At 43.2% G+C, this 14,346-nt stretch overlaps 1 protein-coding gene across 7 annotated transcripts in view; it reads right to left on the bottom strand.

Moving 5' to 3' along the window:
- The window catches only part of RBFOX1 (RNA binding fox-1 homolog 1), a 1,151,472-nt gene that overhangs the window by 596,721 nt on the left and 540,405 nt on the right, over positions 1 to 14,346 (bottom strand). Inside the window, exon 1 of one of the 7 annotated variants that reach the window (XM_040078695.2) lies at positions 650 to 710. The exons of 5 other annotated variants lie outside the window; for them this stretch is intronic. In XM_040078695.2, coding sequence (XP_039934629.1) covers positions 650 to 694 — 45 coding nt within the window. In that variant the 5' untranslated portion in view covers positions 695 to 710. Of the gene's footprint in view, positions 1 to 649; positions 711 to 14,346 lie in introns of those variants that run through there. One more of the 7 variants, XM_040078696.2, reaches the window with a different exon arrangement.

Here is a 14,346-nt window from a genome sequence, read left to right as displayed (position 1 = left end):
CCCCCCGCACGCCGTTTTCTGCCGGCGTCTCCCGGGGAGCGCTCACAGCCGGAGGAACACGCGGGGCGAGCGGCGGCACCGCTGAGCTCGTACAGCGTACAGCCCCGAGCATCCCCGGAGCATTCCTGCCTCTGCCCCGGGCCGGGCACACAGCCCGGGACAGCCCAGCCGTGCCTGCAACCCGCTCCGCACCCCTCACCTGGCTGGCATCCCCTTCAGCTGGCCGGCAGCCGTGCATCCCTTCACCTGGCTGGCGTCCCCAAACCCCTTCAGCTGGCCGGCATCACCGCATCTTTTCACCTGATCGACATCCCCGCACCTGGCCGGCAGCCCCCTGACCGCCTTCAGGTGGGGAAGTCGCTGCCTCGCCGCTGGCAGCACGGCAGCTCCCCAATGCCCAGGAGCCCCCCAATGCCCAGGAGCCCTCCATGCCGATCTGCCCCCATGCCCAGCAGCCTCCCAAGCCGATCTGCCCCCATGCCGATCTGTCCCCAAGCCGATCTGTCCCCATGCCCAGCTGCCCCCACTCCGATCTGTCCCCATGCCCGGCTCCCCTCCCGGGCACACGGGCTCGGGGCGCTCTCGGCAGGCACAGCACCGGCTGCCGCCCTCCCCGGGCCGGGCTCTCTCCGAGCTGCCGCTGCCTTACCTGCAGGGCATCTCCCACGCCTGCCAGCAGCTGCCAAGGTTTCATGGTCGGCGGCGATGCCGGTGCGGCGCCGGGAGGAGCCGGGGGGAGCCGGGCGGCCCCGGCCGGCCCTGCAGCCCCTGGAGCCCCGGCAGCATCCACCGCGCTCCGCGTGTGTCCCTGTGCCCGTGCCCGTGCCTGCCCCGCTCCGCGGCGCGGAGAAAGGGCCGGGCGCGGAGGGGCAGCGCTGCCGATGGCTCCCGCTACACCCGCGCTGTTCCCGGTGCCCGTGGGACAATATTTATGACTTCGGATCTGCTGCGCTCCAGGTGCTGCCGCGAGAGGCGAGAGCCCGGGGCTGCCTCTGCCTTCCCTTCCCCTCCGCCTGCCGGGCTCGGCAGTGCGGGCGCTCGGCGGAGACGTTTTGTTTTATTTGGAGATAAAGAGCAGCTCCGCGCCGGCTTAGCTAAAAACCACAGCCTTGTGGGAAAGGAAGGTGGGCACGGGAGAGCAGATTACGCTCAATAATTCATTTATGGAGTGGCTTAATGGATGGACTTAATATTAGCTGCTTATTGAAATATTAGACGTGGCGCTAAAGTTTGTAGGGGCTCGCTATTAGGATCCATCTTATCTATAGGAAATGGTTAACGTTTGGATTAAATGATGAAATATCTCTCGTGAAATTCTGGATTCCTTTTAGAATACTGTTGCAGACTATGTCATTTTTAAGGCAAAGTCTGGCTGGAAGTGAAGCAAAACCTGAAAACCTTGCACGAGAGATAGCAGCAATTAACCCATTTGCGGAGAAGAAAAAAAGTTTCAGGTAAACATTAAAAAACGATCCCTTTCACTACACAAAAGGATTGTTTATGCCCTACCAAATAAGCTGCTAAGTACATCTATTTATACAACTGATGTTACAATCTGTAAACAACCACTTGTACTCTATTGAAAAATTCTCAAGATGCTGCTCAGAGGACTTTTCTAATTCTGCAAAATTAATTTCCTACCACACGTTCACTATTTCTCAAAAAAAACCCAAAAGTTTATTAAAACATCTTTCAATACTTATCATTATTCTGTAATCAAAGTCGAAAACAATCTGATCTCTTGGAAAATAACTTGTATCAATCATTTCCTTTTTGTAAATACAAGTCAAAGAATTTGCACCCCTTTTTGGCAGAACAGGAGTAACAAGGTTTAACTATGTTCTGTGAAAACTTAACATATAGAAAATAATATTAAATTCAGTCCATAATTCCATAGTGTTTTCCTTGTTTGGATGTTTTTATTGTAGCCATGCTCACCTTACTACCCAAAGGGAAAAGAAAACTTTCTACTTAGACAGGCTATGGGACCATCAAGACATCTTAATAACAATAAAGCGTATAATTTAAAAAGTGAATGTTGCAAGGGTTGGCCTGACCAGTGAGCTTAATAGCCAGAACATCTCGGAGCTCACACTGCCTCATTGTGTGGCCTTGACCACATTATTCATCACTTCAGTTTTCCCACTCATAAAATTAGAATAATACGACTTTCCAGTGTCTCCCATCTCTGACTTCTCAGGAGGGCTCGAAGGATTAATGACCCTACAATGCTCTGAGAATGAATAAACACTAACTGCTAAGGCAGAGCTAATATGTTTCAGAGCATTAAAGCACTGAAATGTTAGAAATTCCAATTAAATCACCCTGTGTGTCTAAACATGGGTGAAGTAAAAGGCAGGGATTACTAAAATACCATCTTCTACCACTTACAATCAACAGAACACTACGGGTTGGCTTATTAGTTCTGTTATTTAAATCTGATTTTTACCATCTATTCCTAGCGTTAAGCTCAGTTCCACTAAAAATGCCACCAGCAGCAATTAGCACTGCTAATTTACAAAACCAGGCTGTGCAGGGCAAGGCCATTTAGAGTCAGAGCAGTCAGAAAACATCTCCATTACCTCTGGCCTTTTATTTTGAGCCTTTGCAGCACATATCAGAGGACCTGCAATTCTGGCACATGTTACGTGTGGTCCTCAGTGCTGCTCTTCAGAGATCACCATGCTCTATTCAAGTAATGAAAAAGAATCTGAACCAACTAATTATCTCATTAGCAAAAAATAAGGGGGCAGGGGAAAGCACTGGCAAAGCACACACTGCTGCAGAAAGAGCTGCATCACTCACAAAGCTGTGCAACAATCAAAATCAAAATAATGGTCTGAATTCCAATGTCCAACTTGGAAAAGATCATTGTAAATTTACATTTTAGCCTATAGAAAAACTAACCTCGAATAAAAATCTGTGCACATCACATATTCCTTTCCACCACTGTCTCTCAGTGGTGGGTAACCGTGGTTCCTCTCCACCTCCTGGTAGAACTAGAGATGAAATGTCTCAGATCCCTGATGGCCCAAGGATGCCAGGCTGGTCCTTGAGTCACCGCAGGGGGGTTGCAGAAGCTCACTGGGATGCCCTGGTTTGCCAGCAGGGATACTCCAGCTGCTGTGAGTGAACCAGAGCCACTGGGGCCACCCCAGAGCCAGAGTTCAGTGCCCTGTGAGGTGACCATGGGATGAGCTGGAGCGGGAATCACTGCAGGGCAGAGCAGGGCTCAGCTGCTGCTCACTGCATCCTGGCCCTGAGCTTCTCACACACATCCTGCCATGGCCAAGGCACCTCCTGAACCTTCATCCTTCCCATTACACTTGCAGGAACAAACCTTAAAAACTGAAATATTACTGTGATGGCAGCGGCTGTAGAGGTCTGAGTAATTCCAGATTTCTATCTTTTCTACTGGAGATCTTCAAATAAGTATTTTCAATGTACTTATTGAAGAGCACAGACAATACCATCACATTATGTCTCATGCCACATCAAAAGTTCTAAATGAATTTAGTTGTTTGCCATCCCTTACATATTTTTCTCCTTAAAAAAAGGAGTGTTTTTCTTCTGAATTTCCCAATTGACAAAGAAAATCACAGAGAAGCAGACCAAAGCAACTAACTGTAAAATATGTGCCTTTTAGTGAATGGTGCAGCTGGAGTTTTTTTTTTAAACTGATGCAAAGGTGCACGTGTCACCCTAGAAAGCTTCCAGCTCAAAGTCTTCAGTGGGTAACTGATTTAGCCATAATTTCCTGCACTAAGTTTCTGTGCCGTGAGAACTATTAAAAAACAACATAAGTGCTGAAGGAAAGTGAATACAGGCAAAATTCACCAGCAGAATCTCAAGCAGAAGGTTATTCTGCAGCTGTCCAGTTTGTAAAGTGCTTTTACTGCACTTAAACAGGGCAGTGAAATGTGGTTTAATCTTTAATGCACGTCCATGTCCAACACACGGGGGCTCTCCATGCCTGATGGATTCCTGCTGGAATGGTTTCTTCCTACGTGCCATCTGATGAGCAGCACCACACCAGGGAAGCCTAATGAAGCATATTAAGATGGAAAAGTATCGTGTGATTTATCACAAACATGCTGCAGTTTTATTTCAAAAAGGTTTGTGGTTTCCATGTGCAAGTTTGAGCCAGACAACGTGTTAAAAAATCCAATATCCATCAGATGCCACAAACCCAAGAGAGCAATTGGACCTCTCCAGGAAATCTGCATCTGAAAATGCATGATGCTAACTGATGCTAAATAGTATCTTTTGGAGAGAATCTAAATAAGGATTTTAAACCTGAACTATCAAAAGAAATACAATGAGAAAACAAAAGTTTTTCCCCTACCAAGTAGAATTTTAAAATGGTCTCCAGGGGTTGGATCCTGCAAACATTCACAAGGTTGCTAAGAGCACAGTGAAACCAATTACAAAAGTACACAAAAATAACTGGGTTTAGCATTGGACCTACATAAGAGATGTTCCAAAAAAACTGTGTCACAAAACTCTAGGTGTTTTCAGAAATCATTTTCCTGTATATTCGAAATGTCAGTACTTTTCTTTAGCCAACTACTCACAAGCAGCCTCCAAAAAGAATTTGTAAAAGTGATCATACCAATCCGAATTGCTTCATTTTGCATTAGGAGTTGGGGTTGCCTTTTCCCAAGGTGTATTTGCTACTGATGTCACCAATCTCCCTTGAAGGTTCTAGTTCTGTTTCTGCAGTTTATACAATTAGAGCAGTTCACAAATGAGGTGACTTAAACATTGCAAGTGTCCAAAGGTATTTTCACACTTTTACTGCAATGCTAAATGCAAAAGTTTGCAGCATATTAAATGAAAATTTTATTTTCTATATTTTGTCCAAAAAGTCATCCTAATTTCATTCAGAAACAAGAAATCAAGCACCACGAACAAAATAGTAGAGGAACATAATTTTGATGCAACTGAACTAGTACGGCTCTAATAAATGTTACTTCAAACATTGCTACAAAAAAAAAAAAGTTTCCTGCATAACTGCTATAAAAATAACCACACATGCCTGTACTCAGCCCCCTGTAAAGAGCAAAAATGTATATTCCACAGGATAGGGATTTTTTGCACAGCCACTACTGCTTAGGAGGTCAAGTTCAAAAAAGAACTACTTATTCAAAGCCCTAAAATAAAGCAAAGTTTCTGAAGAAGCATCAAATCAAGGAAAAAAAAATCAGTATTTCATTTTTGTCAAGTGTAAAGAAAGCACCAGGCACCATTTATCAGCAGCACTCACTTTCAAGGCTGTTGACTCTTTTTTTGAGCGCGTTGCAAAGTTTAATGTGAAACATAAGGTAACAAACACATCTACTGACATGAAGAAGAAACAGGTCTCTGAAAAGTCTTGAAGCAAAATAATTCCTTCTGTGCTTATACATGTTCACAGCCCTGTTGAAATGCTAGAGAAGTCACAGGAATTTGCATTCCTAAAGCAGACAGCATTTCCACAGGAACAAGGATTACTAATCAAGGCTGCAACATGGACTTCAACATTCCACTGTGTGTCCTTCAGAGGTAATCTGGATCAGCATTTAGGTGTTTGTTCTTCCTAAACAAATTACGTGGGTTTTGTTGTTTACTAATTAGAAAACACAACTTTTTACTGTGTTGTGAATTCAAAATGTCTTCCAGTTCTGCAATCTTTTTTTTTTTTTTTTTTTTCCTTCCCACGGTATTAATGCAAATTGTTTCCCCAATAAAACTGCAAAAGGTTAATTTGCCTACAGAGCCTCATGACCAGGAAAACACAGATGTGACACTGCTCACCACACCAGCGTGAGGAAATGTCAAAACACGATGGAAAACACCTAAAAAACCTGGAAGTGCAATTGCTTCCCCTTGGAGATCAAATCGTGCAAGGTGCAAGGCAATACCCTCAAATGATAAAGTGCAGCCTATGCCACAGAGCAGGGCTGCTCAGAATGTCAGCCAAAGTCAAGTTAAAACATTTCCCAGCCCAGGATCACAGCTGGAAGGCACTGAGGGAGCAGGGAGCCTCCCCCAGCCATGCCCAAAGGCACGCAGCCCCAGAGGAGTCGGAATGAGACTCTGCCTTCGCCCCTCAGTGAAGCACAAACCCCCCGAGTCTGACCCCTGCCTGCACCCACTGCAAAGGAAATAGAATGACTGAGTTTGGAAAGTCCAAGAAGTTTTTTGGCCCGGAAAGTGGGCAAAGAAAATACTCCTGGGCAGCTCTGTGAGATAGATATAGAATTTTTTTCAGAAAATTGATAACTGCCTGTTTTTTATTCTTAGTTAATGACAAATCTTTTTTTTTGCAGCTGTGTTTATTTTTACTCCACCTATTTTCATTTGCAGTCGCTCTCCAGATTGCAGAACACACCAATGAGACTTTTGTCACCAGCTTTAGAGGCATGATGTTTACTTCCTACTAAATGAATGCAAAGATTTAAATATCATTATAAACACAGGATACAAAGCAGCGTAGGGATTGTTATTTGAGATACTTTAAACATTCTTTTCATCCCTTAATATAACACCACCACGCAAATGCCACCACTTTCTGCAATATCAGGTAGAAGGCAGAGGTTGGGACCACCTCCAGCTCAGTTCTTGGGGACCTTCTCTCCTTTACAGTCCTGCTGGCACAGAGAATGTCACAGCTTGTGGATTCAAGCAGCCCCTTGCTCCTGCTCATCTGTGGCACAGCACAGTCGACTAATTAATTTTTTAAGTATTCAAGATGTGACACATATATGGGATTGAATACAGATTAGCATTACAATAATCACAAAGCTTCTGTAGCCTCAAATTTGCCTTCTTGCAGCAAAGTTCCCTTTAATGTGCAAATGAACGGCGCCACTACGTATTTGGGAATAAACAGGCTCATTGTGATCGTGGCTTGTCACAAACATAGGCGTTCAGGGTTATATTAACAGCACAGGGAAGGCTGGCAGAGAAAGAACCGGTCCATGCCCAGCTGCCTGGTGCCACATCCTGATCCATCCCACCGGTGGCATCCTGGAGGGGCGTTGGGAAAAGCTCCTTCCCCCCAAAACGTTCCTGGATTTAAGTTGTTTTCACGAGTTGCAAGGGCTTTTTTGGCCTAGTTATCAAGGCAGGATACGATTGCGAAACTGAGTCTAAAGAGAGCAAAAGGGACATGAAATTGTCTCAAAATTTCAAACCCAACAAAAGCTGAGAGGGAAATTCAGAGGAGAGATTGCCCACACAGCAAAATGCAAAAGAGAATGGGAGAACAGGGAGGTGAGCTGGCTGGAGTGTCCAAAACCCTGACAATAACTGCTAAGGAGGACAGAATTATTAATTTTTTTCCTTTTTTTAAATTAATTTTTTTACCTTTCAGTTTTTGAGATTAACTAAACCAATGAGTCTGGGGTCACCTCACACCTCACAGGCCCCACGTCACACACAGCAGAAGGACCACGATATCCTTGAAGGAATCCTTCACGGACAGTGGGCAGGCCCTGGCACAGGTGCCCAGAGAAGCTGCGGCTGTCCCTGGATCCCTGGAAGTGTCCAAGGCCAAGAGGGCTTGGAGCAGCCCGGGACAGTGGAAAGTCTCCCCGTCCATGGCATATTTAGGGAACAAGATGAGCTTTAAGGTCCCTTCCAACCCAAACCATTGTGGGATTCCTGTGTTTGGCAAAAAGGGCTGCTCCCGGGAGCTGTTGGTAAACAAGCACGTTCCTAACAGGATCCTCAGTGCCAGGGCAGTTAATTACAGAGTTTGCTTTACAGAGAGATGCAAAACTCAGCTCAGAAACAGACGGTCCTTCAGAGGGATTGAGGGAGACCAATGCTAAGTTGCTCGTCCATCAAGGAATGCACACAGGGTATTTCAGATCAACATCTACGTAAGATGTTTCCAAGAATAATGAGTGCACAGTATTTTAAAAACAAACTTCACACGTTTTTCTGGCAAAACGTCGTGGACTCGTGGTGTTAATTTTAGCAGTTTCAATTGGATTTGGTACGGTTGGAAATGCAAGGGGAAATCTGCAGCAATCAGGATGTGACACTCATTAACACTTTCACAAAATACCCACTGGATTTGCATAAACTCTGCAAAGATTCATTGGTGAATCTTTAATATGAGATTTCCCTTGGTTTTACTCCACATTCAGCTCCATTTGCCCTCCCTCTCTCCTCTCCCCTGCCAGCGAGAAATGCTCTAAACAGTTCATAACAAAGCATAATAAAATGTACTGGAAAACTAAAATATACTTGTAATTACCCAAAAGCCTATATAATTGCATATATAATTTCACAAACTGCAAGTATTTTTCAAGAACTTCTTCTGTAAGGGAGAGAAATACTAATTGGATACAATGGCTTGATAGAGTGGCACTCCAAGTCACTTAATAAATCTGGAGATGCACAGGCAAGTTCTTTAATGACCTGTGTATAAAACCCATCCATGGCCCAGCTTGCAGACAGCACAGTATTTGCATGCAAAATAGCAGGAAAAGAGTCTAGAAAATGGATAAACCACTAATGCAGCAGAAGGTTTCCGGTCCTGACACAAAAATTTTAGGCAAATGCCACTATTAAGGAAGACAATTCTTTCTACTCCCAATATCGCAAATGTGGCGATAAATTAAAATATTAAAAAAAAATAAATAAATCTGGGTCATTTAAGTGTTCTTTGAGAAAGACACCCTTCTCAAGAGTCAGTATTTGCCATGAGTTTTTAGCTGAACAACCCAGAACGTATCGGACTACACTACATCAACATGGGCTATCACAGCAGACAGTCCAATATATAATGGGAACTTCACAGTGGAAAAAAAATTATCTGCTCTTTTGAACTACTAAAAAACCCATTATCAGGTTTAAAAATTCTTATGGAAATTCATCCTGCTGCTAAAAAAATGCTTTTTTGGTAGCTTTTGGTTCTAAATTGAAATCTACAAGAATGGTTATAAGTTCATCACTATAATAGGATATGTTTAAGTAAATTTAGGATAAGATTCAGAAAAAATTTTAAGTACAATTCTTCTCCCTGTCCTAAATTCCTGCAAAGAAACATAAATGAGATTTAATTTCTGGTGTGCTATGCTCCAACCCAACCATTTGTGCTAGAGCCTAAGCTTTGAAATTATTTGAACTATGTACCTGCACAGAACGGCTGTACCAGACAATAGATGATTTCACTTGCTTGCATTTTGAGCAAATTTATTGACTGAGAGTCTCATTTCATTGCTCCTACTCAACACATCATTATCTCTGATATCCCACAAGCACATGAAAGAATTTTCTAAAGGAAAATACAACCTAAGTGTGAGGGCCAGGATCCATTCCTGTATTTTATTTCTGGTTAAACTCTCAGGCTCAGATCACCTTTATGTCTTGTTCACTACTGAGTAATGGAAGCAGGCTGGGGAGAAAAATGAATCTAAGTGGTTTTATTTGTCTTGTGGAATCTTTTTAAAGATAAATTAGAACATCAGAACTTGGATTTTTTTTTTTTTCCTGCTGAACAACTGTGAATTGTGCTGAGGTCACTTGAAGTGTAAATACTCTGAGCACTTTTCATTTGGGTTTTCATTTAAAAAAAAGTAATCTCGAAGTGGAACGAATTTTTTTTGTTACGGTTTAGTAAGCAGAATTCTCAATCCAATGCTTTAATGCTCCCAAAGCACATCTGATCACAAAGCAACAGCACATCTTGGTAAGTAAACACTCAAAAATTTTCCTCTAACTCAGAATTACCCATTTCCAAGGCTAACTCATCACGAGACTAGATCATACCCCCATAAAAAAGCACAAAACTTGTGAGATAATTTCAGCAGTCACAATAGCAACAGCATCCTCTGTGCCATTCCTCAAAGAATTCTCCTTGTTGGATGCACAAGTGGACTGTCAAAGCTGCAAAGCTTTCCCTGGTTCAGGACTGCAAGGGCTCCACCCAACACTGTAGAGCAAGAAAATGAATAAATCAAAAAAATAAATGAATCAGAAAGGCTTTACAGGCTTTTAGAGTGTGCTACTGACATGTGAACCCCCTGACCCCGTGACTGAAGTGATGGTTATTATTGGACAACCACTGGGAAAATAAGCTGTTAGAAAATAAGAAGTCTTTACTTTTATGTCACTAATTTAAATGGCACAATAATGACTCTTTTGAACACGATTTCTCAAAGCTGTCACATATTGTTCAGGAGAGACGAGGAAAACAAGTTCATCAGACATTTCCCTTCTCTTTTCCCCGTCTCAGCAGCAGGAATCTCAAAACACGTGCATGCCACACCGTCCCTCACAAGAGCATGAAGTAACACTTGGATGGAGAGCCCCTTTCTGCCTCACATGGGGCAGGGATCGTAGGGTGAGGAACAAATTTCAGGGTGGAAAACCAGGAAAAGGAAGAGAAAACTGTGCATTCTGCTGCTTCATATCTCCCTGGGCCTTGGTATAGTGGACATTTTTGGTGGCTCAGAGGGGATGGGGTGCACAGAAAGCCAGGGATAAGGGAAGTATGGATAATTTCTACGACTACAAGGTGATTTTTATTGGCACTCACACCTGGTTGTCTGCAGCAACTCCATCTAGACAGAACTTGGAAACTGGGCACCAGAAATGTGGCCCCGAGGAATCTGTACCAACATGAATTTCTTAAAATGCAGAGAGTATGAGAAAACAGAGCAAGTATTCAGAGGGCTGACAGACTCCTGGACACGGAGCTGGCACAGGGGGAAGGAGGCTGGGCAGGGGAGCGCTGGCAGGCTCTGGAGCTCGGTGCTCAGCACCTGCCTGCATCCTCCCAGGACTGCTGCTGCGGCACACGAAGGTGTGGCCGGGGCAGAAACACAAACTCGGGTTTCTCAGGGATGAGCTGGGCCATGGAGGCCACGAGCCTTCCTGCCCACTCTCAGAGGCAGAAAATGAAAGCTTGTTATTTGTACACTGGGAGCTCCTCAGCCTGATCCTGGAAGAAACACACACACAGCACACGGAGCTAGAGCTGGCACTACAGGGAACTCGAGATTCCAAATGAGGAAACAGGGAATTCCACTTTTACCATATTATTATGGCCACATCCCTGCTCCAGACACCCACTTCCACCAAGCATGCTTTTGCAGAGAGACCAGGCTTCTTTCTGAAAGCACACAAAAAGCGCTGTTGTTCCATTCTAGCATCACTGAGTTTCCCCTCATGATTTTAGAATTATTGTTCCTACCAAATGTCAGCACTCCTAGCAGGTTCTGAGGTTCCTAGAATTTCATGGCCATTGCTGCTTTCTCTTCTCTTTAGGAAAACCCTCAATCCCTCCATTCAGAAGATAAACTGAAAGGCTGTAAAGTGATAATTTTACCTGGGAAACAAAATGGCATTCACACTCTGAACAACACGTAAGGAAAACATGGAAAATTCAGGACAACATATTCCACACTGACTTCAACGGAAAAAAAATTAGTTTGTGGATATAAAATTTTGAATGAAAATTACAGTAATAATAAAACTGCAAGTCAACTTTTTACTGCATTGCAATAAATGTTACTCAAAACTTCAGTATGTCATATCTCCTTCCAGTGGAAAGCTCAACATAAAGAATAAAAAGATTTAGGAGGTTATCCTTTTAGATATATATACTTGTAATATCTCTATATTTTTATATTTCTATGCATAAAAATCACAGAAATGTTCCCAAACTAATACATTTACTGAGACTTTTAAAAGAAATGCAGTTCACCATTATTCCATCAATAGGACAGAGAACTCAAGAAAAACAAGTGATCCAAATTACCCCCCAAGCCCCAATGATGCTCACCTAAACATCTGCTGCACCGAATAAACATTATATACATTTTTGTATCCACATATATTTAATAACCTTAAGAGACAAGCAAGTACAACCTGACTGTGATTATTTGGAAAATAGAAAAGCACCAGAGGTGTTTTTGAATTGCAGCTCCAGGAACAATGGCCAGGGATATTTTGTAGGGAAGTTGTTTAGATCAGTTGTTTACAACAGGCTGGAAGGCTCTGGCTGCCAAAGCTTCGACAATGAAGTGCCATCACCTTTTAATAAAATGGGAAGAGTAAGGCACAATTTACAACAGAAAATAAAATTTCCTGCATTCTTGTGAACTCTCACACATCATTAAGTCTTTTTTGTATCATTCAAAGAGCTGTGGGGTGTGGGTGATTTCACTAATTGAACTCGAAGTCAGAGTAGGATGATTTTTGGAATGCCATTAAAGAATCTCCCATTCTTATTAACTTCCACACCCAGAGAAGTGAGTGACCACCACCACATCACCTCTGCTCTGGCACTTTTATTATTTCATGCCCACTTCACACAGTGACTTCAGCTGTTCCTAATGCCACAAACGCCTTCCAAGTGTCACACCTACCCTGCAGATTTCCCAACACAGCCCTTCTAAGATTTTTAAATGGCTGCTCCATCTGCATCCTTCAAACTTACCAGTATTTCAAGAGAACACAATATTCCATATTTGTTTACATATTTATAACTACACATCACCCCAAGCAAATAAACTGTGTTTTCTAACGTGTGGAGTGATGCAGTATTTATTGAGATTGTAGAATTCATACTGTTATTATGAGAGCATGAAACAACAAATGTAAAATTAAAACTCATCGCTACCTTGAAATCTGGCATGAAACCTGAAACTAAATTAAATCTTATCTAAATGCCAAAACCAAGGAGAAGAAAAACACTCCCCAAGGGAAAACTGGATCCTGGATTCTCGTTGCTGTTTCCTATTCAATTTGTTTGTATGTTTACAAACAGGAGACCAAAGAAAGGTACCTGAACAGTCACAACTGAATCACCTGGAACAGTGAGAGGCTGGCATGTGGATGAAGGGAAACATCTTTCCATTAGTGTAAACCTACTCCAAATCCAAACTTGAAGAGCTGTTGAGAATACAGCAAGATTTAATTCTCTGGATGAGTCTTATACCATATACTGATCAATAAAATACACAAAATGGGATAATTTTTACCATTTCCAAAGAGATATGATATCACTTGCCTGTGCACAACTCAGTAACAGCCAAACCACTGCCCATCCACCTGCAAAATGGCAGAAATGCAGTCAGCTACAACTGCAAGCAGGTTTTAGGATTTTTTATGGGAAACCGTCCATTGAAACAAGAGGAAAAGTTTGCACAGCTTTTCATTCGTGACCTTGACAACAGAAGTTCAATGAAGAATCCAGCCAAATTATTTCTCTTGAGAAACGGGACAGGATGTTGTTTGATTCAAATCTCCTGCTCCAATTATTTGGTCATTAGAACAAGGATTCACCATTCCAGGCATCTTTGTACACAGTCCTGGGCCCATCTCAAAGAAGCCAATCTACCATGGAAGTCAAGTTTCCCCAGGAAAGACATTTTTATTTCTGCCAATCCTACTATATAAATCTTCAAATAATAATAATCTCAATAAATTTAATGCAGCTGGAAATGACTCAGACAAGCAGAAATGTCAGGCCCTCAATGCAGAATGACTGAGGGGCCAAGGAAAGGAGAGGACAATTGGAATGACAGCCCAAGCCACAGTGTAAATCACCCCAGAACTGTCTGAGAACTCTGCAGATACCACCAGGGATGGTTGTTGGGCTGCAAAGAATAGGGCTGGAGAATAATTGCCTGAAGACTGAAGAGCACAGGCCGGAGTACAATGATTTGAACAGACTCAAGGAAATAAGGACGGAGATAGGAAGGCCAACTGCAAGCTCAGTGACCAACCCAGAAAGGAGCCATGGCACCAGGAGCACCCACAGAGGTCAGGAGCAGATGGACACTGCCCCTGCTGTGGAATCCCAGAGGATGAGGGGTGAGGAGTGTCTCAAACACTGATAACTGGGTGCCCCGGGGCCAGCCAAGGGCTGCTGGCAGGAACAGCACGTGGAGGAAGCACATCTTTCGTGATCTGAGACAGGCTGTCAAACAGAGTCCCCTTGCTGCCTGCACCACTGAAAACCAGCCTTTATAAAAAGCTTCTACAGGATGTGGGCTCTCCCTAAATATGTCAGAAAGGGAATGTGTGCGGTAAAACCTGTGAGCTGTCCTCTGCACACACAGCCCTTCTGCTGAAGGTCTCGCTGCAGGTCTTTCAGTTAAGTGAAACATAAATTGGTAACTGTTGTTGATACTAATTTCTTAGGCACTTATAACTAAATTATCCACTAGAGAGCACAGCAACATTTTCAAACACATTCTGCTTATGCCTGCAAGTGCCAAGTGAGGTCCTTGTGGCACTCAAAGTCACTCTCTACACAAGAAATATGCTAAACAATCTGCCATGCACAGCAGAGATAAGGGATGGACTCAATACAAGGCTTGAACGAGAAAAGGTCAACAG

Source organism: Hirundo rustica, chromosome 15 (assembly GCF_015227805.2).
Source record: "Hirundo rustica isolate bHirRus1 chromosome 15, bHirRus1.pri.v3, whole genome shotgun sequence".
Lineage (NCBI taxonomy): Eukaryota > Metazoa > Chordata > Aves > Passeriformes > Hirundinidae > Hirundo > Hirundo rustica.
Note: the sequence above shows the minus strand (reverse complement) of the source record. Positions and strands in the feature narration are given on the sequence as shown.